General features: G+C 46.0%; 2 protein-coding genes across 7 annotated transcripts in view; one reads left to right on the top strand and one right to left on the bottom strand.

The window, feature by feature from the left end:
• Positions 1 to 16,471, bottom strand: part of HDLBP (high density lipoprotein binding protein) — a 109,503-nt gene extending 93,032 nt beyond the window's left edge. For all 3 annotated transcript variants that reach the window (XM_030575997.1, XM_030576001.1, XM_030576000.1), the window contains exon 1: positions 16,379 to 16,471. The gene's annotated coding sequence lies outside the window, so the exon portion shown is untranslated. The remainder of the gene's footprint in view (positions 1 to 16,378) is intronic.
• Positions 16,472 to 16,599: 128 nt separating this feature from the next.
• The window catches only part of SEPTIN2 (septin 2), a 59,509-nt gene continuing 51,273 nt past the window's right edge, over positions 16,600 to 24,835 (top strand). For 2 of the 4 annotated variants that reach the window (XR_004002055.1, XM_030576003.1), the window contains exons 1-2: positions 16,607 to 16,786; positions 23,876 to 23,905. Coding sequence is in view for 3 of the 4 variants with exons in the window: in XM_030576003.1 (XP_030431863.1) it covers positions 23,897 to 23,905 (9 nt within the window). In the remaining variant the exon portion in view is untranslated. Of the gene's footprint in view, positions 16,787 to 23,875; positions 23,906 to 24,835 lie in introns of all 4 variants that reach the window. The other 2 variants (XM_030576005.1, XM_030576004.1) reach the window with 2 other exon arrangements.

Raw genomic sequence — 24,835 nt, 5'->3', positions numbered from 1 at the left:
AGTCTGGGACTAGAGTTATGACACCTGCCCGTTCCCCAAGGTCCTGCTCCCAACTCACTACATTCCCCCCCTTTGTGGCTTGCTCTCTCCTACCCTCACTCACTTCTACTGGGTTGCGTCAGGGGGTTGGGGTGCAGGAGAGGATGCAGGCTCTAACTGGGGATGCGGGCTCCAAGGTGGGGCCAGAAAGGAGGGGTTCAGGGTGAAGGAGGAAGATCCAGGCTGGAGAGTAGGGCAGAGGGGTTCAACATGTGTGAGAGGGCTCTGGGCTGGGGTGCAGGGGGCATGAGGGCTCCGTCTGGGGGTGCAGGCTTTGGGATAGCTCAGGGTCAAGGATGAGGGGGTTGGTTTGCAGGAGGGGGCTCAGAGCTGGGGCAGCATGCGGAGCCACATGGACCCCCACTTAAGAGCTGGACCTTCTGGCTGCTTCCTGAGGACAACACAGTGCCAGAACAGGGAGGGTTTAGCCTGCATTAGCTCCACAGCATCACCAACCTGACTTTTAATGGCCTGGTCAGCAGTGCTAAATGGAGCCACCAGAGTCCCTTTTCAACCGGGTGTTCCAGTCGAAAACCAGACACATGGTCATGATCTTGAGCTCTATTGTATTAGAGACTGTTTATATGCAGTTATAGACAGTCTCTCTTCCAAAGAGCTTACAATCTAGACAACACAGACAAAGAGTGGGAGGAGACAGGAAACCTGCAGAGCAGTTTTGATTAAAATCTGCAGCTTTGGGGGCAAGTCACTTATCTCCATCACCCAAACACCCAGCTCCCAATGGGATCCAAACCCCAAATAAATCCATTTTACTCTGTATAAAGCTTACATAAGGTAAACTCAAAAATTGTCCACCTTCTGTAACAGTGATAGAGAGATAGGCACAGCTGTTTACTCTCCCAGGTATTAATCACTTACTCTGGGTTAATAAAGTCACTTTTGTTTAGTGATTAAGTATAAAAAGTAGGATTTAAGTGGTTTCAAGTAATAGAAGTAAGTTATCAAGCAAAACAACACACAGGTCTAAGCCTAATACATTTAAGAAACTGATGACAGATAAATTTCACCCTCAGATGTTCCAGTAAGCTTCTTTCACAGACTAGACGCCTTCTTAGTCTGGGCCCAATCCTTTCTCCCAGTGCAGTTCTTGTTAGTTAGGTGGTAACTAGGGGATTTCTCATGACTCGAGCCCCCTTTGTTTTGTTCCACCCTTTTTTATGGCTTCAGCGCAAGGCGGGAATCTTTTTTCACTCTGGGTTCCCACCCCTCCTTCCAAATGGAAAAGCACCAGGTTTAAGATGGATTCCAGTATTAGGTAACATGGTCACATTTCCTGTGAGACCGGAAGTGTCCATTCTTTCCAGCCTTACTCACGTGAACACAGAAAGATTTACAAGTAAACAGAGCCATTTACAACCAATTGTCCTGGTTAATGGGAGCCATCAAGATTCTAAACCACCATTAATGGCCCACACTTTGCGTAATTACAATAGAACTTCAGAGTAATACTTCATATTTCAAGCTTCAGATACAAGAATGATACATTCATACAAACAGGATGATCACACTCAGTAGATAATAAGCTTTGTAGGGATACCTTACAAGAAACCTTTTGCAGAGAACATATTCCAGTTACATTATATTTGCACTCATTAGCATATTTCCATAAGTCATATGGAGTTATAATGTCACAGTCACACTGCAGCTCAGTGACAGAGCCAGGAATAGGGCCCATGACTCTTGACTCCCAGTCCAATATCCTGTTTATTAGACCACCTGTCTCTGCAAGGATAGTCTTGTACACTTACCTGTGCAATAGGGTTTTACTCCTACCTCTGAAATGTCACTCACAAGCCATGTTTTGAACTTAGTTCATAGACTTTAAAGCCAGAAGGGACCATCATGATGATTTAATCTGGCCTGCAGGCCACAGAACCTCACTCACCCATTCCTAAATCCCTAAATCTCTAGCTGAGTTACTGAAGTCTTAAAACCATGATTTAAAGACTTCAAGTTACAGAGAATAAACCATTTACACTAGTTTAAACCTGCAAGTTACCAGAGCCTCTCACTGCATAGGAAAGAAAAAAAACGCAGGGTCTCTGCCAATCTGACCTGGGGAAAAATTCCTTCCCGACCCCAAATATGGTGGTCGGTTGGATCCTGAGCATTTTGGCAAGGCCCATCAATCAGACATGAGGGAAAGAGTTCTCTGTAGTAAATCAGAGCCCTCACATTCTAGCTTGCCATCAGTGGCCACTGGAGATGTTTGCTACTAGCAATCACAGATTAGCTACATGCCATTGTAGGCAGTCTCATCATAAATTTATCAAAATCAGTTTTGAAGCCAGTTAGGTTTTTACTCCCACCACTCCCTTGAAAGGCTGTTCCAGCTCCTCTGATGGTTAAAAACCTTTGTCTAATTTCAAGCCTAAACTTATTTTATAAGCCTTTGTTCTTGTGTCCACATTAATGCTTAACTTAACTTCTCTCCCTCCCTGGTATTTATCCCTCTGATGTGTTTCTAGAGAGCAATCATATCACCCCCAGCCTTCATTTGGTTAGGCTAAATAAGTCAAGTTCCTCGAGTCTCCTCTCATAAGGTAGAGCATGAGAATGGCCATACTGGGTCAGATCAAAGGTCATCCAGCCCAGTATCTACCAACAGTGGCCAATGCCAGGTGCCTCAGAGGGAGTGAACCTAACAGGTAATAATCAAGTGATCTCTCTCCTGCCATCCATCTCCACCCTCTGACAAACAGAGGCTAGGGACACCATTCCTTACCCATCCTGGCTAAAACCCATTAATGAATTTATCTAGTTCTCTTTTAAACCCTGTTATAGTCCTAACCTTCACAACCTCCTCAGGTAAGGAGTTCCACAGTTTGATTGTGTGCTGTGTGAAGAACTTACTTTTATTTGTTTTAAACCTGCTACCCATTAATTTCATTTGGTGGCCCCTAGTTCTTATATTATGGGAACAAGTAAATAACTTTTCCTAATTCACTTTCTCCACACCAGTCATGACTTTTTTATACCTCTATCCCACCTTAGTCTCCTCTTTTCCAAGCTGAAAAGTCCTAGCCTCTTTAATCTTTCCTCACATGGGACCTGTTCCAAACCCCTAATCATTTTCATTTGCCCTTTTCTGAACTTTTTCTAATGCCACTATATCTTTTTGAGACGAGGAGACCGCATCTGAACGCAGTATCAAGATGTGGGCATATACCATCGATTTATATAAGGGCAAGAAGATATTCTCAGTCTTATTCTCTATCCCCTTTTTAATTATTCCTAACATCCTGTTTGCTTTTTTGACTGCCGCTGCACACTGCGTGGACGTCTTTAGAGAACTATCCACAATGACTCCAAGATCTCTTTCCTGATTAGTTGTAGCTAATTAGCTCCCACAATATTGTATGTATACTTGGGGTTATTTTTTTTCCAGTGTGCATTACTTACATTTATCCACATTAAATTTCATTTGCCATTTTGTTGCCCCAATCACTAGTTTTGTGAGATCTGCTTGAAGTTCTTCACAGTCTGCTTTGGTCTTAGCTATCTTGAGCAGTTTAGTATCATCTGCAAACTTTGCCACCTCACTTTTTACCCCTTTTTCCAGATCATTTATGAATAAGTTGAATAGGATTAGTCCTAGGCCTGACCCTTGGGGAACACCACTAGTTACCCCTCTCCTTTCTGAGAATTTACCATTAATTCCTACCCTTTTTCCTGTCTTTTAATCAGTTCTCAGTCCATGAAAGGATCTTCCCTCTTATCACATGACAACTTCATTTAGGTAAGAGCCTTTGGTGAGGGACCTTGTCAAAGGCTTTCTGGAAATCTAAGTACACTATGTCCACTGGATCCCCTTGTCCACATGTTTGTTGACCCCTTCAAAGAAACTCTATAGATTAGTAAGACATGATTTCCCTTTACAGAAGTCATGTTGAGTTTTGCCCAACAATTTATGTTCTTCTAGGTGTCTGACAATTTTATTCTTTACTGTTATTTTCAACTAATTTTGTAGATTTTTGTAGCACTTCTCTGCACCTATTCCAGTTGAATTCATCTCTTTTAAACATGGGAGACCAGAATTGCACACGATATTCTAGATAAGTCTCACGAGTGCCTTGTATAATGGTAATAACACTTCCCTATGTGACTGGAATGACTGGAAGATAGCTAATGTAACGTCGATATTTAAAAAGGGTTCTAGAGGTGATCCCGGCAATTATAGAACAGTAAGTCTAACATCAGTACTGGGCAAATCAGTTAAAACAATAGTTAAGAATAAAATTGTCAGACACATAGGAGAACATAATTTGTTGGGCAAAAGTGTGACACTCCCCTTTAAATTCTCATATTAATCCCCATCTTCTCCAATTTAACTAATAATTTCCTCATGTGGAACTATGTCAAATACCTTACTGAAATCCTAGTAGATTAGATCTACTGCATTTCCTTTGTCTAAAAACAAACAAAAAAACCAAACCCAGTTATCTTCTCAAAGGAGAAGATCAGGTTAGTATGGCATGATTTCCTTTTTGTGAAACTATGTTGTATTTTTTATCCCACATCTGTCTACCTCTATGTCCTTAAGTACTTTCTATTTCAAAATTTGTTCTTAAGACTTTACGTAAGCCCCCCAGGTCATGGGCAGACAGGATTGACCCTGGGACTTCTGAAGCTTATTGCATGAGCCTCTACTACATGAGCTAAGCACCACATGCCTCTTAACCAAGACTGTAGCAGACTCATCAATCTTTAGGTGGTCTAAGAATCACTAGAGGGGGATAAAGTGCCACACCAAACAGGCATGGGTTACACTCACATACAATTGAGATTAAACTAATAGGCCTGTAATTTGCCTGATCACTTTTCCTCCTCTTAAAAATAGGTACTAGATAAACAATCCTCTAATCACAAGGTACAACTTGAGTTTAAAGATTTGTTAAAAATCCTTGCTATTGGGCTTGCAATTTCATGTACCAGTTTCTTTAATATTCTTGGATGGAGATTAACTGGCTCCCCTGATTAAGTCCCATTCAGCTGTTTTAAATTTGACTTCCACCTTGGATATGATAATTTCTACTTCCATATCCTCATTTCCACTAGCCAGCATGCCAGTACCCCAAAGCACCTCGTTACTTTGCCTCCATTTTTAATAAAGGTATTTGTTTAGGTGTTGGGCCATCCCTAAATTATCCTCAATGTTTAGCGGTCCCACTTCCTTTCTTAATTTTCTTTTTATTTATATGGCTATATAACATTTTACTACTGGTTTTAATTTCCCTTGCAAGGTCCAGCTCTGTTGGGCTTTTGAAAGTTCACTTTTCCCCTTCACTTTCTGACCTCCAAGAAATATGGATCAGCAAGGAACCTCCTATCTTCCATTCTTTGCAGGCCTTCTCTTAGGGTACGTCTACACTATGGGATAATTCCGATTTTACATAAACCGGTTTTATAAAACAGATTGTATAAAGTCGAGTGCACGCGGCCACACTAAGCACATTAATTTGGCGGTGTGCGTCCATGGTCCGAGGCTAGCATCGATTTCCGGAGCGTTGCACTGTGGGCAGCTATTCCGTAGCTATCTCATAGTTCCCGCAGTCTCCCCCGCCCCTTAGAATTCTGGGTTGAGAGCCCAGTGGCTGATGGGGCAAAAAATCATTGTCACGGGTAGTTCTGGGTAAATGTCATCAGTCATTCCTTCCTCCGGGAAAGCAACGGCAGACAATCATTTTGCACCCTTTTTCTCTGGATTGTTCTGGCAGAAGCCATAGCATGGCAACCATGGAGCCCGTTCAGCTTTTTTTTTTTTTTTTTAGTCACCGTATGTGTACTGGATGCCGTGAACAGAGGCGATACTCCAGCACTACACAGCAGCATTCATTTGCTTTTGCATGATAGCAGAGATGGTTACCAGTCGTTCTGTACCATCTGCTGCCAGGGTAATTTGGCAATGAGATGACGGTTATCTGTCCTTCTGTGCTGTCTGCTGCTATCCTGGGTGCCCCTGGCTGAGGTCGGCTGGGGGCGCAAAAGCAAAACTGGGAATGACTCCCCGAGTCAATCCCTCCTTTATGGTTTCTAAAAATAGAGTCAGTCCTGCCTAGAATTTGGGGCAAGTGTACTAGAGAAGCAGTGTATCAGAGAGTACAGCTGCTCTGTGTCAGATCCCGCAGAAATGATGAGCTGCATGCCATTCACGGGGGGTGCCCCTGCAACAAACCCACCCGTTGCTTCCCTCCTCCCCCAACCTTCCTGGGCTACCATGGCAGTGTCCCCTCCATTTGTGTCATGACATTATAAAGAATGCAGGAATAAGAAACAGTGACTTGTTAGTGAGATAAAATGAGGGGGAGGAAGCCTCCTGGTGCTATGACAGTCCAGGCAGGACATTAAGCGGTGCGGAGGAGAGAAGCCCCGCATCCCACTGCTATGATAGTCCAGGCAGTACAGAATCTTTTCTTTACACAGGAAAGGGAGGGGGCTGATGGAGCTCAGCCCCCAGTTGCTATGATGAGGACGGTTACCAGCCGTTCTGTCCCATCTACTGGGAATGACCAGGAATCATTCCTATTTTTACCCAGGCGCCCCCAGCCGACCTCACCTGAGGCAAGCCAGGAGCACTCACGGGCTGGGAGTGACGACGGATATCAGTCATAGTGTACCATCTGCCACCAGGGAGGAGAGAGGAGCGGATACTGCTCTTCACTGCTGCAGCATTGCGTCTACCAGCAGCACTCAGTAGACATAGGGTGACATTTAAAAAAGTGAAGAAATGATTTCTTTCCCTTTTCTTTCACGTGGGGGGGAGTGAGTAAATTGACGAGTTATTCCCTGAACCACACTGGACAATGTGTTTGACCCTACAGGCAATCGGAGCTCAGCCAAGAATGCAAATAGTTTTTGGAGACTGCTGTGGACTGTGGGATAGCTGGAGTCCTCAGTACCCCCTCCCTCCCTCCATGAGCATCTGTTTGAGTCTCTGGCTTCCCGTTACGCTTGTCACGCAGCACAGTGTAACCTGTAGATTTTTTTTCCCCCAAATGCTTTGGCATTTCGTTTTCTGTAACAATGCTCTGATAGAACAGATTTGTTTCCCCATATAGCGATCAGATTCAGTATCTCCCGTACGGTCCATGCTGGAGCTCTTTTTGGATTTGGGACTGCATCGCCACCCATGCTGATCAGAGCTCCACGCTGGGGGCCAACAGGAAATGAAAATCAAAATTTCGCGGGGCTTTTCCTGTTTACCTGGCCACTGCATCCGAGCTGAGATTGCTGTCCAGAGCGGTCACAGTGGTGCACTGTGGGATACCGCCCGGAGGCCAATACCGTCGATTTGCGGCCACACTAACCCTAATCCGATATAGTAATACCAATTTTAGCGCTACTCCTCTCGTCGGGGAGGAGTACAGAAACCGATATAAAGAGCCCTTTATATCGATATAAAGGGCCTCGTAGTGTGGACAGGTACAACGTTAAATCAGTTTAACGCTGCTAAAATCAGTTTAAACGCGTAGTGTAGACCAGGCCTTAGTCACCAGTTTGAGATGCTTGCTCTTCCAGCTTGGTCTGCAACATTTACCTACACGTTATTTCCTCTTGTGTGGAATGCTGGCTTCGGATAGGCTTTGCAATTTTGACTTAAAAAGTAATTCCAAGCCTTCTCCACATTCAGATCCGTGAATTCTTCAACCCAGTCCACTTTCCTAATTAATTCCCTTAATTTTTTTAAGTTTGCCCTTTTGAAATCAAGGACCCTAGTTGCAGATCTATTTTTGTTTATCTTTCCATTTAGTTTAAAATGTATTAGCTCATGATCACTTTAACCATAGTTGTCCCCTACAAGCAATTTTTCTACGGCATCCTCACTACTCACCAGTACTGAATCTAAAATGGCATCACCGCTTGTAGATTCAGTGACTATTTGGTGAAGAAATCTGTCAGTTATCATCTTGACAGGTGCCAACTCCATGGGTGCTCCCCATGGAAAAAAAATTAGCACGTGCTTAGCACACAATGGTAGCCAGCTCCTCCCTTCCCTCAGAACCTCCTGCCCACTGATGGCCCCAACGATCAACTCCTCTCCCTCCCTCTCCCTCCCACCCACCGCAATCAGCTGTTTCGTGGTGTGCAGGAGGCTCTGGGAGGAAGGGGGAGGAGTGGGAACAAGGTACGCCTGGGGAGGGGGCAAAACTGGACGGGAGGAGGCAGTGTAGGGGCAGGGACTTGGGAGAAGGGGTGGGGTGGTATCAGGAAGAGGCAGAACAGGGTGGGGGGTTGGGGGAAGGAGGCAGGTGGACATGGGGCAGAGCCGGGGGTTGAACGCCCCAGGCCCAGAGGAAGCCAGTGCCTATGATCCCATCCAGGAAAATATAGCCTTTACTACTATTAGTAGCATTTATCCTCTAATCTATATCTGGAAAGTTAAAGCCTCCTATAAATCACACAATTTCCAGTAGGTTTTGATTGTATTAAATATATTAAAAGGAAGAGGTCTCTATCCATATCTAGATTGGATCATGGGGCTCTGTAGCATACCTCAAGCACTATCACAGGAGAGCCTTTGGTACCATTCTCCCCCAAAAGTAATTTTGTCCCAAACACAGTTATCCATTCCCATCACTTCTAAATTTCTTCACAGTCTACCTCATCATTAACATACAATGCTACTCCATCACCTTTACTTCTGTTTTTCCTGAACAGCACATACCCTGCAATACCTATACTCCAGTCATGGCTACTATTCCACCATGTTTCTGTTATCCCTATAATATCTGGTTTCACCTTCATGCACCAGTAGTTCTCATTCCTCCATTTTGTTACCCAGGCTCCTTGCATTGATGTACAAACATCTGGCTCAAGCCAAGCAGAAACAAGATTTCTCATTTGCTTAGGTACAGTCATTCTACTGACAGTATTGCAGTCTGGCTTGATTGGTATTGGCACTATCTTTCCCTTCAATGTCCATTCTCCTACCCACTGCTGTTCCTTTCTTAATTTTTTCCTCCTGGTCAATATTCAAATTAGGCATGGAGATTACATGACTATATCTCCCAACTGTCTCCCAAATTCCTAGTTTAAAGCTCTTTTAATCAGTTGTGCCAACCTCCATCACAAAGTCTATTTCCCTCACTATTCAGGTGGAGTCAATCCAATGAGAACAGTCTTCTGTCCGTGAATTCTCCCAGTAGTTGAACATCCCAAAGTCCTCCATTGCCCAAGTCATCTGTTGATCAGCATAATCTTGTCTCACCTTTGTTCTCCTCCTCTAGGGACAGGTAGAATCCCATGGAAGATCATTTAATCCTTCACTTCTTTAAGCATCTTCCCCAGACTGGCACCATCTCCACGGATGCATTCTAGTGAGAATCTAGCAGTATCATTTGTTCCCATGCAAAGGTCAATGAGTGAATTATTTCCTGCTCCCATTAGTATATTCTTCAGTCTCAGGTCCATATCCCACATCTTAGCTCCTTGCAGACAGCACACCCTTCTGTTCTTTGGATCAGCTCTGGCGCCAGGCCTGTCCTTAGTAGGGAGTCACCAATCATGTAGATCCACTTTGTCCGGGTACTGCTGTGATTCTCTGGCCCTCCTCCTGTTCTTTCTGACTGCAAGTCCTCTGGTCTTCTGTTCTTTCTTGCAATCTTCTGTTAGTCAGTCTCTATCCTCCAGTGGCTCCCACCTCTGCCTATCTTCACTGACTATTCCCCTATTCTCGTAGGACTAGTTGCCCTTCTCATCTTCCTTGCCCTCCCACTTTCTGTTACTGCCTGCTGTGCCCCTTCTTCATTTTCCAACTCAGAAAACCTGTTCCTGAGCTCTATTTCTCCTTCACTAGCCTTCTTTTAACAAAGATGTAAAACCGTTTAAAAAATTGTTTTATGTAAATAGCTTCTGGATTAGATAAGCATGTGCCGGAAGGTGCTAAATGATCTGTGTTGGTCATAGGGCTTTTGTATGAGAGTGGGAGATTGTGGAGCGAGCAGATGGCAGATGTGCCTCAAGACAACAGTAATGGAAATGATAAATCTAATCCCGAATCAGAAGTTTAGTAGCATAAGATCTTCACCCAACTTACTAAAACTTAAGTAATAAAACCCACAAGCAGCAACTTAACATGTACAGCATCAAATCAAGCATATTGAGTTGCTCATAGTATAAGCCCCTGGGGACTTACAATGTGTCTTTAACCTCTGGCTACAGTGCTATGTATTGCACGTATTGACTCAGCGTTGCATAAGAGAGAATGAAGATTTCCTGGACAGATGTCAGGATATGCTTCTACGGGCACAACATTCTGAAGAATCGGAGCAGGCTGTGCAGCGGGGAAAGAGACGGTGAAGAAATTTGGCAGCATGTGACGTCCAGAAGAAGAAAGAGGAGCATCCATGTACCAGCAATGGAGATACAGGGGAGCAACTGTTTTCATGTTCTCTCCACAGGTACTAATGCAGATAGTGGACAAGATGATACATCTGAGGGAAGGGAGCAAAAGGAGACTCCACTGATTGGAAGACATGAGATGCACTGTCCTAGGGATGGGGGTTCCACGACCACCGCTCCCAAGAGAAGGACGAGGGTGGTGGTGGTCAGGGACTCCCTCCTCAGGGGGACCGAGTCATCTGTCGCCTCAACCAGGAAAACCGAGAGGTGTGCTGTTTGCCAGGAGCAAGGATTCACAATGTGACAGAGAGACTGCCGAGACTCATCAAGCCTTCGGATCGCTACCCCTTCCTGCTTCTTCACTTGGGCACCAATGATACTGCCAAGAATGACCTTGACCGGATCACTGCAGACTATGTGGCTCTGGGAAGATGGATAAAGGAGTTTGAGGCGCAAGTGGTGTTCTCTTCCATTCTCCCTGTAGAAGGAAAAGGCCCGGGGAGAGACTGTCGAATCGTGGAAGTCAACGAATGGCTATGCAGGTGGTGTTGGAGAGAAGGCTTTGAATTCTTTGACCATGGGATGGTGTTTCAAGAAGAAAGAGTGCTAGGCTCCCACCTAACGAAGAGAGGGAAGAGCATCTTCAGAAGAAGGCTGGCTAACCTAGTGACGAGGGCTTTAAACTAGGTTCACCGGGGGGAAGGAGACCAAAGGTGGGGAAATGGGATACTGGGAGGAAGCACGAGAATGCAAAAGGGGAGGAATCCTGTCTCATACTGAGAAAGCGGAACAATCAGCGAATTATCTTAAGTGCCTATATACAAGTGCAAGAAGCCTGGGAAACAAGCAAGGAGAACTGGAATTCCTGGCACAGTCAAGGAATTATGATGTGATTGGAACAACAGAAACTTGGTGGGATAACTCACATGACTGGAGTACTGTCATGGATGGATATAAACCAGGGGTCTCAAACACGTGGCCCGTGGGCTGCATGCAGCCCGCAGGGCTCTTGCGTGTGGTCCGCCAAGCTCCTCGCGTCTCCCCCTCTGCCTACCCGCGAGATTGCCCCCTGTGGCGTTGCAAGCCCCGCACTACTATCTGAAGCAGCTGGCAGCATGTCCCTTCAGGCCGGGGGGGGAGGGGGAAGGGAGGAAGGAGGCTGAGGGCTCCTGCATTGCCTCCTTCCAGGCATCGCCCCCTGCAGCTCCCATTAGCCAGGAACAGGGAACCGCGGCCAACGGCAGCTTCGTGGGAAGTACCTAGAGGAGCAGCAAGAGCAACGCATATACAGAACCCTAAGCCCCTCCCCCTCGGGCTGCTGGGACACGGTTCCAGCTGCTTCCCGGAACGAAATAGTATGGGGCCGGGGCAGGCAGGGGGCCTGCCCTGGCCCCGGTGTGCACCACTGCCACCTCGGAGCCACTGTAGGTAAGCGGCGCCGGGCTAGAGCCCGCCCCCTGCCACATCGCCAATCCCCTGCCCTGAGCCCTCTGCCACATCCCACACCCCTCCTGCACACCAAATCCCCGCCCTAAGCCCCCTGCCACATCCCACACTCCTCCTGCACTCCCTGCTCTGAGTCACCCGTCGCACCCCTCACCCTCTTGCACCCCAGCCAATGCCCTGCCCTGAGCCCCCCCCCACACCCTGCACACTACCTCTACCCCCTGGGGACAGCGTTGGGGTGGGGACTTTGGGGAAGGGGTTGGATTGGAGCAGGGAAGGGGTGGAAAGAGGTGGGGCAGGGGCGGGGCCTAATGGAAGGGGTGGAGTGGGGGCCAGAGGCAGCGATGGGAGGTGTCAGTGATGCGGCCCTCAGTTCAATGCACTAGTCCTCATATGGCCCTTGTGGTCATTTGAGTGAGACCCCTGATATAAACTGTTCAGGAAGGACTGGCAGGGCAGAAAAGGTGGGGGAGTTGCACTGTATGTAAGAGAGCAGTATGACTGCTCAGAGCTCCGGTAAGAAACTGCAGTAAACCTGAGAGCCTCTGGATTAAGTTTAGAAGTTTGAGCAACAAGAGTGATGTCGTGGTGGGAGTCTGCTATAGACCATCAGACCAATGGGATGAGGTGGACGAGGCTTTCTTCCAGCAACTAAATGGAAGTTACTAGATCGCAGGCCCTGGTTCTCATGGGAGACTTCAATCACCCTGATATCTGCTGGGAGAGCAATACAGCAGTGCACAGACAATCCAGGAAGTTTTTGGAAAGTGTAGGGGACAATTTTCTGGTGCAAGTGCTGGAGGAACCAACTGGGGCAGAGCTCTTCTTGACCTGCTGCTCACAAACAGGGAAGAATTAGTAGGGGAAGCAAAAGTGGATGGGAACCTGGGAGGCAGTGACCATGAGATGGTCGAGTTCAGGATCCTGACACAAGGAAGAAAGGAGAGCAGCAGAATATGGACCTTGGACTTCAGAAAAGCAGACTTTGACTCCCTCAGGGAACTGATGGGCAGGATCCTCTGGGAGAACAACATGAGGGGCAAAGGCATCCAGGAGAGCTGGCTGTATTTTAAGAATCCTTATTGAGGTTGCAAGAACAAACCATCCCGATGTGTAGAAAGAATAGTAAATATGGCAGGTGACCAGCTTGGCTAAACAGTGAAATCCTTGCTGATCTTAAACACAAAAAAGAAGCTTACAAGAAGTGGAAGATTGGACAAATGACCAGGGAGGAGTATAAAAATATTGCTCAGGCATGCAGGAGAGAAATCAGGAAGGCCAAATCACCCTTGGAGATGCAGCCAGCAAGAGATGTTAAGAGTAACAAGAAGGGTTTCCTCAGGTATGTAAGTAACAAGAAGAAAGTCAAGGAAAGTGTGGGCCCCTTACTGAATGAGGGAGGCAACCTAGTGACAGAGGATGTGGAAAAAGCTAATGTACTCAATGCTTTTTTTGCCTCTGTCTTCACAAACAAGGTGAGCTCTCAGACTGCTGCACTGGGCAGCACAGCATGGGAAAGAGGTGACCAGCCCTCTATGGAGAAAGAAGTTGTTCAGAACTATTTAGAAAAGCTGGATGAGCACAAATCCATGGGGCTGGATGCACTGCAGCCGAGGGTGCTAAAGGAGTTGGTGGATGTGACTGCAGAGCCATTGGCCATTATCTTTGAAAACTCATGGTGACTGGAGGAGGTCCCGAATGACTGGAAAAAGGCTAATGTAGTGCCCATCTTTAAAAATGAGAAGGAGGAGGATCCGGGGAACTACAGGCAAGACAACCTCACCTCAGTTCCTGGAAAAGTTATGGAGCAGGTCCTCAAGGAATCAATTCTGAAGCACTTAGAGGAGAGGAAAGTGATCAGGAACAGTCAGCATGGATTCACCAAGGGCAAGTCATGCCTGACTAACCTAACTGCCTTCCATGACGAGATAACTGGCTCCGTGGATGAGGGATAACAGGGGTAGGCAACCTGTGTCTATGGCAGAAGGCGGCACACAAGCTGATTTTCAGTGGCACTCACACTGCCCAGGACCTGGCCACCTGTCTGGGGGGCTCTGCATTTTAATTTTATTTTAAATGAAGCTTCTTAAACATTTTAAAAAACTGTATTTACTTTACATACAACAATAGTTTAGTTATATATTATAGAGTTATAGAAAGAGACCTTCTTGTTGTCAGTAGCTACCTGTGTGGTGCACTGCTCTTGTTCGATGATGATAACAGTCAGCTGTGTGCGTATCTTACTACACTTCTGAAAATGTTAAAATGTATTACTGGCACATGAAACCTTAAATCAGAGTGATTAAATGAAGACTCGGCACAGCACTGCTGAAAGGTTGCCAACTCCTGGACTATAAGGTGGATAGAAAGCTGGCTAGATCATCAGGCTCAACGGGTACTGATCAATAGCTCCATGTCTAGTTGGCAGCCGGTATCAAGCAGAGTGCCCCAAGGGCTGGTCCTGGGAGCGGTTTTGTTCAATATCTGCATTAATGATCTGGAGGATGACATGGACTGCACTCTCACAAGTTTGCAGATGACACTAAACTGGGAGGAGTTGTAGATACACTGGAGGGTAGGGATAGGATAGAGAGGGACCTAGACAAATTAGAAGATTGGGCCAAGAGAAACCTGATGAGGTTCAACAAGGACAAGGGCAGAGTCCTCCACTTAGGACGGAAGAATCCCATGCACTACTACAGACTAGGGACTGAATGGCTAGGCAGCAGTTCTGCAGAAAAGGACCTAGGAGTTACAGTGGACGAGAAGCTGGATATGAGTTGACAGTGTGCCCTTGTTGCCAAGAAGGCTAACGGCATTTTGGGCTGTGTAAGTAGGGGCACTGCCAGCAGATCAAGGGACGGGATCATTCCCCTCTGTTCGGCATTGGTGAAGGCCTCATCTGGAGTACTGTGTCCAGTTTTGGGCCCCACACTACAAGGATGTGGAAAAATTGGAAAGAGTCCAGTGGAGGGCAACAAAAATGATTAGGGGGCTGGGGCACATGACTTACGAGGAGAAGCTAAGGGAACTGGGATTGTTTAGTCTGCAGAAGAGAAGAATGAGGGGGGAATTGATAACTGCTTTCAACTACCTGAAAGGGGGTTTCAAAGAGGATGGATCTAGACTGTTCTCAGTGGTACCTGATGACAGAACAAGGAGTAATGGTCTCACATTGCAGTGAGGGAGGTTTAGGTTGGATATTAGGAAAAACTTTTTCACTGGGAGGGTGGTGAAGCACTGGAATGGGTTACCTAGGAGGTGGTGGAATCTCCTTCCTTAGCGGTTTTTAAGGTCAGGCTTGACAGAGCCCTGGCTGGTATGATTTAGTTGGGAATTGGTCCTGCTTTGAGCAGGGAGTTGGACTATTTGACCTCCTGAGGTCCTTGATATTCTATGATTCTATAACCAAGCACTAAATAATAAATGCAGTGAGTTGGAGGTCTAGCCCCTGTTCCCAAGGGACAGGTGTTAATATTACTAAAGCCCCTAGCACAAGTTTCCTTGTTGCTGTTTCAGCAGCAAGGAGATTGAACTACCCTTGTCAGGTCTGATTCCCTCAAGGCTAGAGAGGGACAGGGGCAGGACATCTTGGGGGAAGCTTATCCTGCAGCTAGGTGCTGGGGGCTAGCAAACTTAGAGAATCTCTAAGGCTGTCATTGCTGCAGTAGATGGGAGAAGTTAAACTCCAAGTCCCAGTGCAATAATTGTCCAAGGGAATGCAAAGGCAGGCCCGGTGGAGCTGGGAGCAGAGCCACCACAAAGTTAAATGACAGAACACTGTCTCCTCACCCCAGTTAGTGCCTAATCTCCCTCTACAGAAATAGTCTTAAACCCTAAGTGTGGGAATACATCAGAATATAAGCTTTCTAAAATTTCATTTTAGTTCACGGTTTTTGAGAGCAGCAACAAAATCTGCATAAACCCGATGGCAAATAAAAATCACCCCATATACATTTACAATTGCATGCATTTGGCGGTGTGGGGGAACCAGGGCATGACTCATTTATTTTAAATACTTGGACCTGGCAACACTCCCCCTACCACTGATCTACGGGGAGAGGGTGAAGCTGCCGCCCGGTTAAAAGCGTGGGGGCAGGGATGAGACAACAGCCACTCTGCACCCATTGCTGGGTGGCAGGCTGGACAGTAGCACCTCCGCAGCTGTAGTTGCATACGCCCCACTCTTAAGCAAACACGTAGTCCCGCCCCCAGCCCGCACCGGAAGGCGGCTGCCTCTCTCTCCGCCGCGCTCTATGGTAACGGGGGGCGAGGGGAGCCCACTAGCACGTGGCCCACCAGCACCAATAGAAAAGGCACAAACCATAGAGCGAAGATGGGCGCTGGCTAGATATTGCGGGCTCCAAGCCCGTCTCTCTGCTGCCGTCAGCTTGTTAGAGGCAGCAGAGTCCTCCCAGCCCCCCCGGGGTGGGGGGTCGGGTTCAGCTGTCCGCCCCCTCTTACCTGATGCGTCCCTGACCCCCCATTTTATCGCGCTGCCATAGCGAGTGTGAGCGGAGATCGGCATTACCTCTAATAGGCCTACAGCGAAGCCTATGCTGGATACGAGGCCGAGGGGGCGGTCGCCATCTTGGTAAAGGAGAGAGATGTGCGTGACCTGCCAGCATAAGGGTGGCCCCTCCCTCACGCACCCTTGTCCTGTCAAATCGCCACAGGAACGGCGCGTGCGTACGCGCAGGAGCTAAGCGCATGCGCTTTCAGGGCTCTTGAGGCGCGCATTGATCCTGAATCAGCCGCTCGTGCTTGTGTCACTTCGCTCTGTTAGTCCTGGCTCCGCCCTTGGGGTGGGGTTTGCGAAGGCGCGCGCGAGTGTAGCAAGCGAGCCTGAGGAGAGAGCGCGTCGTAGCGAGTGAGCGAGTCTGAGGGACGGTTCGAAGAGCTTGGTTCCGCAGTCGCTCTGCACAGCCGAGGCCGCCAGGTGAGGGGCGCGGCGGCGGCCACGGCCACTCCCGGCTCCCAGGGGAGGAGAACTCCAGGGCGAGGAGTCTGGGCTCCGGAGCCAGACAGAGGCGCGTTTCTTCGCCTTTCCCCCATTCCCGGCTCGCAGCTTCCGTAGGGCTGGGCCCCACAGTGTCCAGTGCTGTTGCGCCCTGCTTTCCGGCCGCTGCCTGGCGGTGCTGCGGGGCGAGAATCCCCGTGGCTGGGGGCGGGCGCCGCACTCCCTAGCTGTCGGGTACCCCCGGCCCAGTGTGTCTCAGGGCTCCGGAGACGCAGTGCCGGGGCTCGCCGGAGGGCTCCCTTGTCTCTTCTGCGTTCAGAAGGTGGGCGGCTTCACCGTTGCTTGATACCACCCTCTCCGGTGTGCGAGCGGGAAGGGAGATGGCTGTGCGGTAGGAGGGGATGGTTTTTTTTTCTCCTAGCGTTTCAAAATTGAAGGCTAACGCTCTTTTCAAATACTATGCCCTTAACACACCGCCCCCCTCCCCCCAAGCTTTGGAGAAGCCTTGTGGCTTTCTGGCCGTAACTGTAGCTACCTAAACGTACTCCTGCAAAAGGTAGCTCGGAAGAAGAATACGTTTCAGTTACACCACTGTGAATTTTCACTTTCTGCAAAGTTACAGTGTACAGCTTTACACACACAAGTTTACGCATTAACAATTAAATGCAAGCGTTAACAGCTTAGCCTTTACAGTGTAAATTACTTTAGTCCTTATGGTATTGTGGAATTAACAGACGTGCACAAACTCTAGCTGAAGAGGGAAGTTCAGGTCCAGTGGCAGTTCTGGGCAGGTTCACAGGCTGTTAAGGTTGGAATTTACTGGGCTGTTGAAGTGAGGGTTGTGAACCAGGTGGGACTAGGATTTAGTCTCAGAGTATGTCTACACTACAGGATTATTCTGATTTTACAGAAACCGTTTTTGTAAAACATTGTATAAAGTCGAGTGCACGTGGCCACACTAAGCAAATTAATTTGGCGGTGTGCGTCCATGTACCAAGGCTAGTGTCGATTTCTGGAGCGTTGCACTGTGGGTAGCTATCCCATAGCTCCCGTAGTCTCCCCCGCCCATTGTAGTTCTGGGTGAGATACCAGTGCATGATGGTGCAAAACAGTTGTCATGGTGATTCTGGGTAAATGTCGTCACTCAATCCTTCCTTTTCCTCCATGAAAGCAACAGCAGACAATCATTTCATGCCCTTTTTCCCTGGATTGCCCTGGCAGACTCCATAGCATGGCAACCATGGAGCCTGTTTTGCTTTTTTGTCGCTGTCATCGTATATATACTGGATGCTGCTGACAGAGGCGGTACTGCAGTGCTACACAGCAGCATTCATTTGCCTTTGCAAGGTAGCCGAGACTGTTACCATCCATATTGCCCCATCTGCCATTGTAAATTGGTGATGAGATGATGGTTATCAATCATTTTGTACTGTCTGCTGTGTCATGGGTGCTCCTGGCTGGACTCAGTGGGGTCAGCCGGGGGCACATGGACAAAAATGGGAATGACTCCCCGAGTCATTCCCTTCTTTATGTTTTGTCTAAAAATAGAGTCAGTCCTGCCTAGAATATGGGGCAAGTCTGCTAGAGAGCCAGAGAGCACAGCCACTCTGAGTCAGAGCATGAGAAATCCTGCAGAAATGATGAGCTGCATGCCATTCTAGGAAGTGGCCCTTCAACAACCCCACCCGTTGCTTCCCTCCTCCCCAACCCTCCTGGGCTACTGTGGCAGTGTCCCCCATTTGTGTGATGAAGTAATAAAGAATGCAAGAATAAGAAACACTGACTTTTTAGTGAGATAAAATGAGGGAGAAGAAGCCTCCAGCTGCTATGATAGTCCAGGCAGTACAGAATCTTTTCTTTAGACATGAAAGGCGGGGGCTGATAGAGCTCAGACTCCAGTTGCTATGATGAGAATGGTTACTAGCCGTTCTGTACCATCTGCCGGGAGTGACTGGGAGTCATTCCCATTTTTACCCAGGCGCCCCGGCCGACCTCACCGAGGCCAGCCAGAGCACTCACAGGATGATGACGGTTTTTCCACCATTTTGTACCGTCTGCCATCAGGAAAAAAAGGGGAGGGGATGCTGCTGTTCAGCGCCGCAGCACTGCGTCTACCAGCAGCATGCAGTAGACATACGGTGACATTGAAAAATGGCAAGAAACGATTTTTTTCCCTTTTCTTTCACGACCGGGAGGGGGGATAAATTGACCAGATATACCCTGAACCACCCCGGACAATGTTTTTGACCCTTCAGGCATTGGGAGCTCAACTAAGAATGCAAATGGTTTTCGGAGACTGTGGGGACTGTGGGATAGCTGGAGTCCTCCCTCCCTCCATGAGCGTCCATTTGTTTCTTTGGTTTTCCGTTATGCTTGTCACGCAGCACTGTGCTGAGTCCCTGCTGTGCCCTCTTCTGTCATAGCCTGAGATTTTTTCAAATGCTTTGTCATTTCGTCTTCTGTAACGGAGCTCTGATAGAACAGATTTGTCTCCCCATACAGCGATCAGATTCAGTATCTCCCATACGGTCCAGGCTGGAGCTCTTTTTGGATTTGTGACTGCATCGCTACCTGTTCTGATCAGAGCTCACGCTGGGGGCAACAGGAAATGCCATTCAAAAGTTCATGGGCTTTTCCTGTCTACCTGGCCAGTGCATCCGAGTTCAGATAGCTTTCCAGAGTGGTTCACAATGGTTGCACTGTGGGATACCGCCTGGAGGCCACTACCGTCGAATGCGACCACACTAACCCTAATCTGACTTGGCAATACAATTTCAGCGCTACTCCCCTCGTCGGGATGAGTACAAAAACGGTTTAAAGAACCGTTTATATCGGATATAAAGGGCCTCGTTGTGTGGATGGGTGCAGGGTTTAAATCGGTTTAACACTGCTAAATTCAGTTTAAACACGTAGTGTAGACCAGACCTCAGGGATGGAGCAAAGGAAAGAAAATAGGGAGCTACAGCTGGAGACTGATGACTATAGGGGTGGAAAGTAGAGCTGTCCAGAGAGTAGGGTTAAAAAGGTAGCAAAGATCCTGGCAGCCTAAAATGGTCATTACACGAAGTAGAAGAAGATGGAGCAACTGTAAGGTTAGAGTTTTCTATGCCATGTGTGAAATTTTTATAGACCAAATCTAAAGTGTAAGAAAAGTAAGTTACTTATCTTCATCTGCATTTGAAATGAGATCTAACAGCGGTTTAGATGTATTTTAATAGCAATCTATTGTTAACCTAGTTCAAACTATGCTCAGACCTCCTCTTTACACATCTGTCTTGACTCTTGAATGATCAATGTCTTCCATAGGGTTTTAGACCAGCTGTAAGGGAAGATCTAGGATGCTGTCAAATTAGAACTGGTTATGAATTCGTGTATTGCTGCATACATGACAGAACTTAATCACAGTATTAACATCTTTCATGCAGTATTCCCTGTTGTCAAAGATTTCTGTTAGTTGCTTACAGCAGTGGTTCTCAACCTTTCCAGAATACAGTACCCCTTTTAGAAGTTTGATATGTCTTGTGTAGCCCCAAGTGACTTCTCACTTAAAAACTACTTGCTTATAAAATCAGACATAAAAAGTGTCACTGCAGACTATTACTGAAAAATTGCTTACTTTCTCATTACCATACAATTATAAATAAATCAATTGGAATATAAATATTGTACTTACATTTCAGTGTATAGTATATAGAACAGTATAAACAAAACATTGTAGGAAATTTTAGTTTGTACTCACTTCACTAGTGCTTTTTATGTAGTCTGTTGTAAAACTAAGCAAACATCTAGATGAGTTGATGTATTCATTGGAAGACCTCTGTGTACTCCCAGGGGTACGCATACCCCTGGTTGAGAACCACTGGCCAACAGGAAGCCTAAGTGGATTGATGGTTACACCAGAGAAGCATCAATTGGGCCGGACAGTACAGTGTATCCAATACAAAATAGTGTGATCCTATAACTACAAGAGAAAATACAAGGTGCTTTTGTTTCAAATCTTACCTCAGACATGGACTTGCAGTGTGATCCTGGGTGAATAACAGTCCTCTTTCTGCCTCAGTTTCCTCCTCTGTACAGTGGAGGTAATGAAACAACTCATAAGGGTGTTGAGATTTGATCAGTTAATATTTGAAGTTCTTGAAGATCTGTATGGAAGGTAATTCATTGTCATAAGTAATTCAGTACCCTTGGACCTATTTGTACAGTATTTAAGAGAAAGTTACTGCTAGGGAGAGGTCTTTTAATTACCTTTTGTTCAGTTGATGTAATGATAACTCTCAACATTTTTTGTTTAGATTGCAAACAGGTGCTTATTTTATAAATCTAAATTTCAGAATGAATATCTCCAGGACTCTTATCTTTAGCAATGAATATACAAATATGCATCGGCAAATGTAAATACCCCATTTCACCAGTCAACCATAATAAAATTCCTCCAACCCACAGCCTGCCCTCCCAAACTGCATGAGTGGGAAGATGGACCTTGCAGTGTGCCTGGAAAGCCAATATGGTCGCTGGACCAACAGGGAGAAGATTTTCTAAAGTTGAGAACACCCTGCTAGTAGCTTCCTCTCTCTTACTAAGAGTTTGTCAGCCGAGCAGATTGAGGAGTGGAAGTCTCTTGACTAACATCTCAAACAATTTAGGACTTTATCGGTTTAAACCAGGTCCTTGAATTCCACTTGGAAACTGATCATTGACCACTGATCATCAACCATAGATCGCGGAGCACTTATGTTATATAATTCTGGCATGGAACTCCACCTAATAAACACACTGTCATATATTGCACTAGTTTTTGTTTCTTAGGCTTTGTCTACCCTGCACTTTCATTGTTAAAACTTTTGTTGCTCAGGGGTGTGGAAACCCTCCATCCCTCCTGAACAACAAAAGCTTTAATGACAAAAAGTGCCTGTGTGCATCATCAGCAGACGGTGACCTGACCATTGTGGAAGCCTAGTCCTCGGCCCCTCCCCTTGTGCCTGAGGCTCCCCCCCTCACCCTCCCCGTCTGCGCCTCCACTGTGGCCCCCAGCCCGGTGTGCTAGGTGGTGCAACAACAGTGCCCTCAGCCCTGGTGTGCCATGGCAGCAGTGGCCCCTAGCCCCAGGGCGCTACAGCAGCCAGGGCAGAGGGCTGGGGGGAACTGCAGGAGGGGGCCTGGCCTGGAGGCAGAGTGTGGGCTGGGCTGTTTGGGGAGGCACAGCTTCCCACAGCCTATGATCTATTGCACATGGTGTGGACAGCGCCTCATCTGCGGGAGCCACTCTCCTGTTGATTAAGATACCACCCCTCAGTATTTTATTTTATCGTCAGGAGAGCTCTCTCTTCCGGTGACAAATAGCGACTACGCTGTGTGCCTTACAACGGCACAGCTGTAGCGGCATAGCTGCGCCATTATAAGGTGCGCAGTGTAGACATACACTAAAGCTACTTGGGCTATTTCCTTCACACATGCACACACATACACAATGTGTAACAGTAATTCAGTCCTGAAGGCACAGCTAACTGTGGCAGGTAAATTTGCACTCTTCTTGCTAGGCAGATACCAAATTTGGATACATCTGCTTCCTGAAATCCCTGGTAATTACCAAAATAGAATATTTGGTAAGGAGTTGTAGTTAACACCTCTTGTTCTTGTGAAAATTACTATTAAACGTTTAGGGGGTCAAAGGGGTCAAAGCCTCTGATTTATAGCTTGGTTAAGATGATATATTGTAGGCAGTCAGTAGCGATCATCACAGTTCTCTACCTGTCTAGCCGTTATGATCTACATTATGGAAGAGATGAGTTTTGAGGGACTTGAAGGAAGATTAGGTGGTGGTTTACAGTTTTTGATTGGAAGCTTTTTTTTTTCCCCACTTCTTAATGAGTGGCATAGGGGAAGGAATGCAAGTGCTTGGAGAACAAGCAGAGAATTGGGTGACCAAGGTTGGCATCAGTGATAGTGAAGGTGGGATTCAGCCTGGTAGGGTAGGGCTATAAATTATGGAGACCGTTCCTGAGTAAGGACAAGAAGTTAGTTTTTGGTGTGGTGGATGAAGGGGAGCTAAAGAAGAAACTGGGGGCAGAGCTGGTGGAGCTATGAGGCAAAAAGATTATTTTAGCAGCATTTTGAATGGTAGGATTACGTTGTAGACCAGTGGTCTCCAAACTTTTTTGATCGCACACACCTATCAGTAAAAAAAAAAAAAAAAAAAAAAAAAAAAAAGTGTTCAGCATGCACCCCCTGCTGCGCCAAAAAAAAAAGACGACTTCCGCCCAGACTGCTGAAGTAAAAAAGGAAAAAAAAAAAAAAAAGTGCTCCTCCTGCCATGCACTCCCAAGGATCCTCTTGTGCACGCCCTGGGGTGTACGCACCCCACTTTGGAGAACACTGTTGTAGACATTGCGATTAGAGAAGAGGAGGTGATAGTTTCTCTAATTTTTCTACCCTATCACATTTCAAAGTTGTTGAATCTCTTCCTTTAATGATTTACAGGACACTTAGAAGTGTAGGGGAGGAGAGAAAGCTGTATACTTTTTTCAGAATTCAAACAAAAAGCAATTTCCTGTAAACTCTAATTTGGGCATGTATTTTTTTAGTTTCTTTTAGAGAAAAAAGGTAGGTGAGGTAATATCTTTTACTAGTCTAACTTCTGTTGGTGTAAGATACAAGCTTTTGCGCTGCACAGAACTCTTCCGTTGTTTTTTGTAAAAGGTGTAGACTTTACAATTTTTCCAGATTTAAAAGCTTTTTTTTTCTATTTCATATAGGTTAAGTGGAATTTTCAGAAGCATGCACTGTTGGCTTAACTTTTCCTCCAATGAAGTAAATAGAATTGGAGTTAGGCACCCAGTGTTGGTCTTTGAATATGTAGTGATATTTTAATAACAAAGGTAAAGATAAAAATTTTGGTATTTGGCAGGAAATCATTTGGAGTGGTTCAAAAGCTGGGTGATACATACAAGTCTGTCTTGTTCACTGTCAAGAGACCATTGAAATTTGATTGCACGGTGGTGGTTTTAGTAGGTGTTTGATCTTCATATTATCCTGTTTGTAATAAACTAAAAAACATTTTGTTTACAGAGTGGCTGACCTTCCATAAGGATGGCCAAGGTAAGAACATTTGTATCTTGGTTAATTACAAGATAAAAGCATAGTTTTTTATTAACTATTTCTTTATGTGCAACGAATATAAATTTTTAGAGTGTGGGATCCACAGTCAAGAGTATGGAATATTTCAAATTTAGAAATGAGTGAAAATAAACTTTGAACCATTTGGTAACAGGTGACATTATACAAAACGTTGTGTTTATGCAAGTTGTTCCCCTGTGAAGGTTATAAAGGGAAACCATGTAGCTTTTTTCCACTGAAATAATGTCCCTCACTTGAGCAAACCCTTTACCCTAGTTGTACAGTTTTGTATTTGAACTTCTCTTCTGCCACTGTGTACCCATTTGCAGTCAGCAACATTCAGGAAAAGGATGAGCACCCGTTTAGTTGGCTTTGCCCCTAAAGCAAGCTGGGGGATTGACAGATCCTTTAAGGAAGATTATAAAAGCAACAATAGAGAATTTAAACCAAAAGATCATATTAATGTAACAGTCACCATATAAGATTCAGATAATTTCTTGTTCCACACATTTTATGTCACAAATAGAAATCAGAGTGGCCCATATTAACCTATTGGCAATGATATAAATAGTGTAAAGTATTTGGGTAGTATGTTTGGAGAGGATAACCAATATGTCTGAAAACTTTTTCTGTTTTTCTTCAATGCTGGATGTGCTTATACATTTGTAAATTGAAAATGAAAGTTGAGTCCTTTCCAGAGCACCCCCTAGTTTTCCTTCTGATGAACTGATCACAGATTAATTTGGATTAGAAGGACACCTGTATTAAGTCAATTTCCTTGCTTTATTATAAGATCTTTAATATACTACTTCAAATACATTATCATCAGGCCACGGGTAATTTAAGTTTTTTTTATTTGTATGAGTCAGAACTGACTAGAAATGTAAAAGTTGCAATTTGACTTAGCATGTG

This window comes from Gopherus evgoodei, chromosome 9 (genome assembly GCF_007399415.2).
Source record: "Gopherus evgoodei ecotype Sinaloan lineage chromosome 9, rGopEvg1_v1.p, whole genome shotgun sequence".
Classification (NCBI taxonomy): Eukaryota; Metazoa; Chordata; order Testudines; family Testudinidae; genus Gopherus; species Gopherus evgoodei.
The sequence above is the reverse complement of the archived record's forward strand: the minus strand, read 5'-3'. Positions and strand labels throughout refer to the sequence as shown.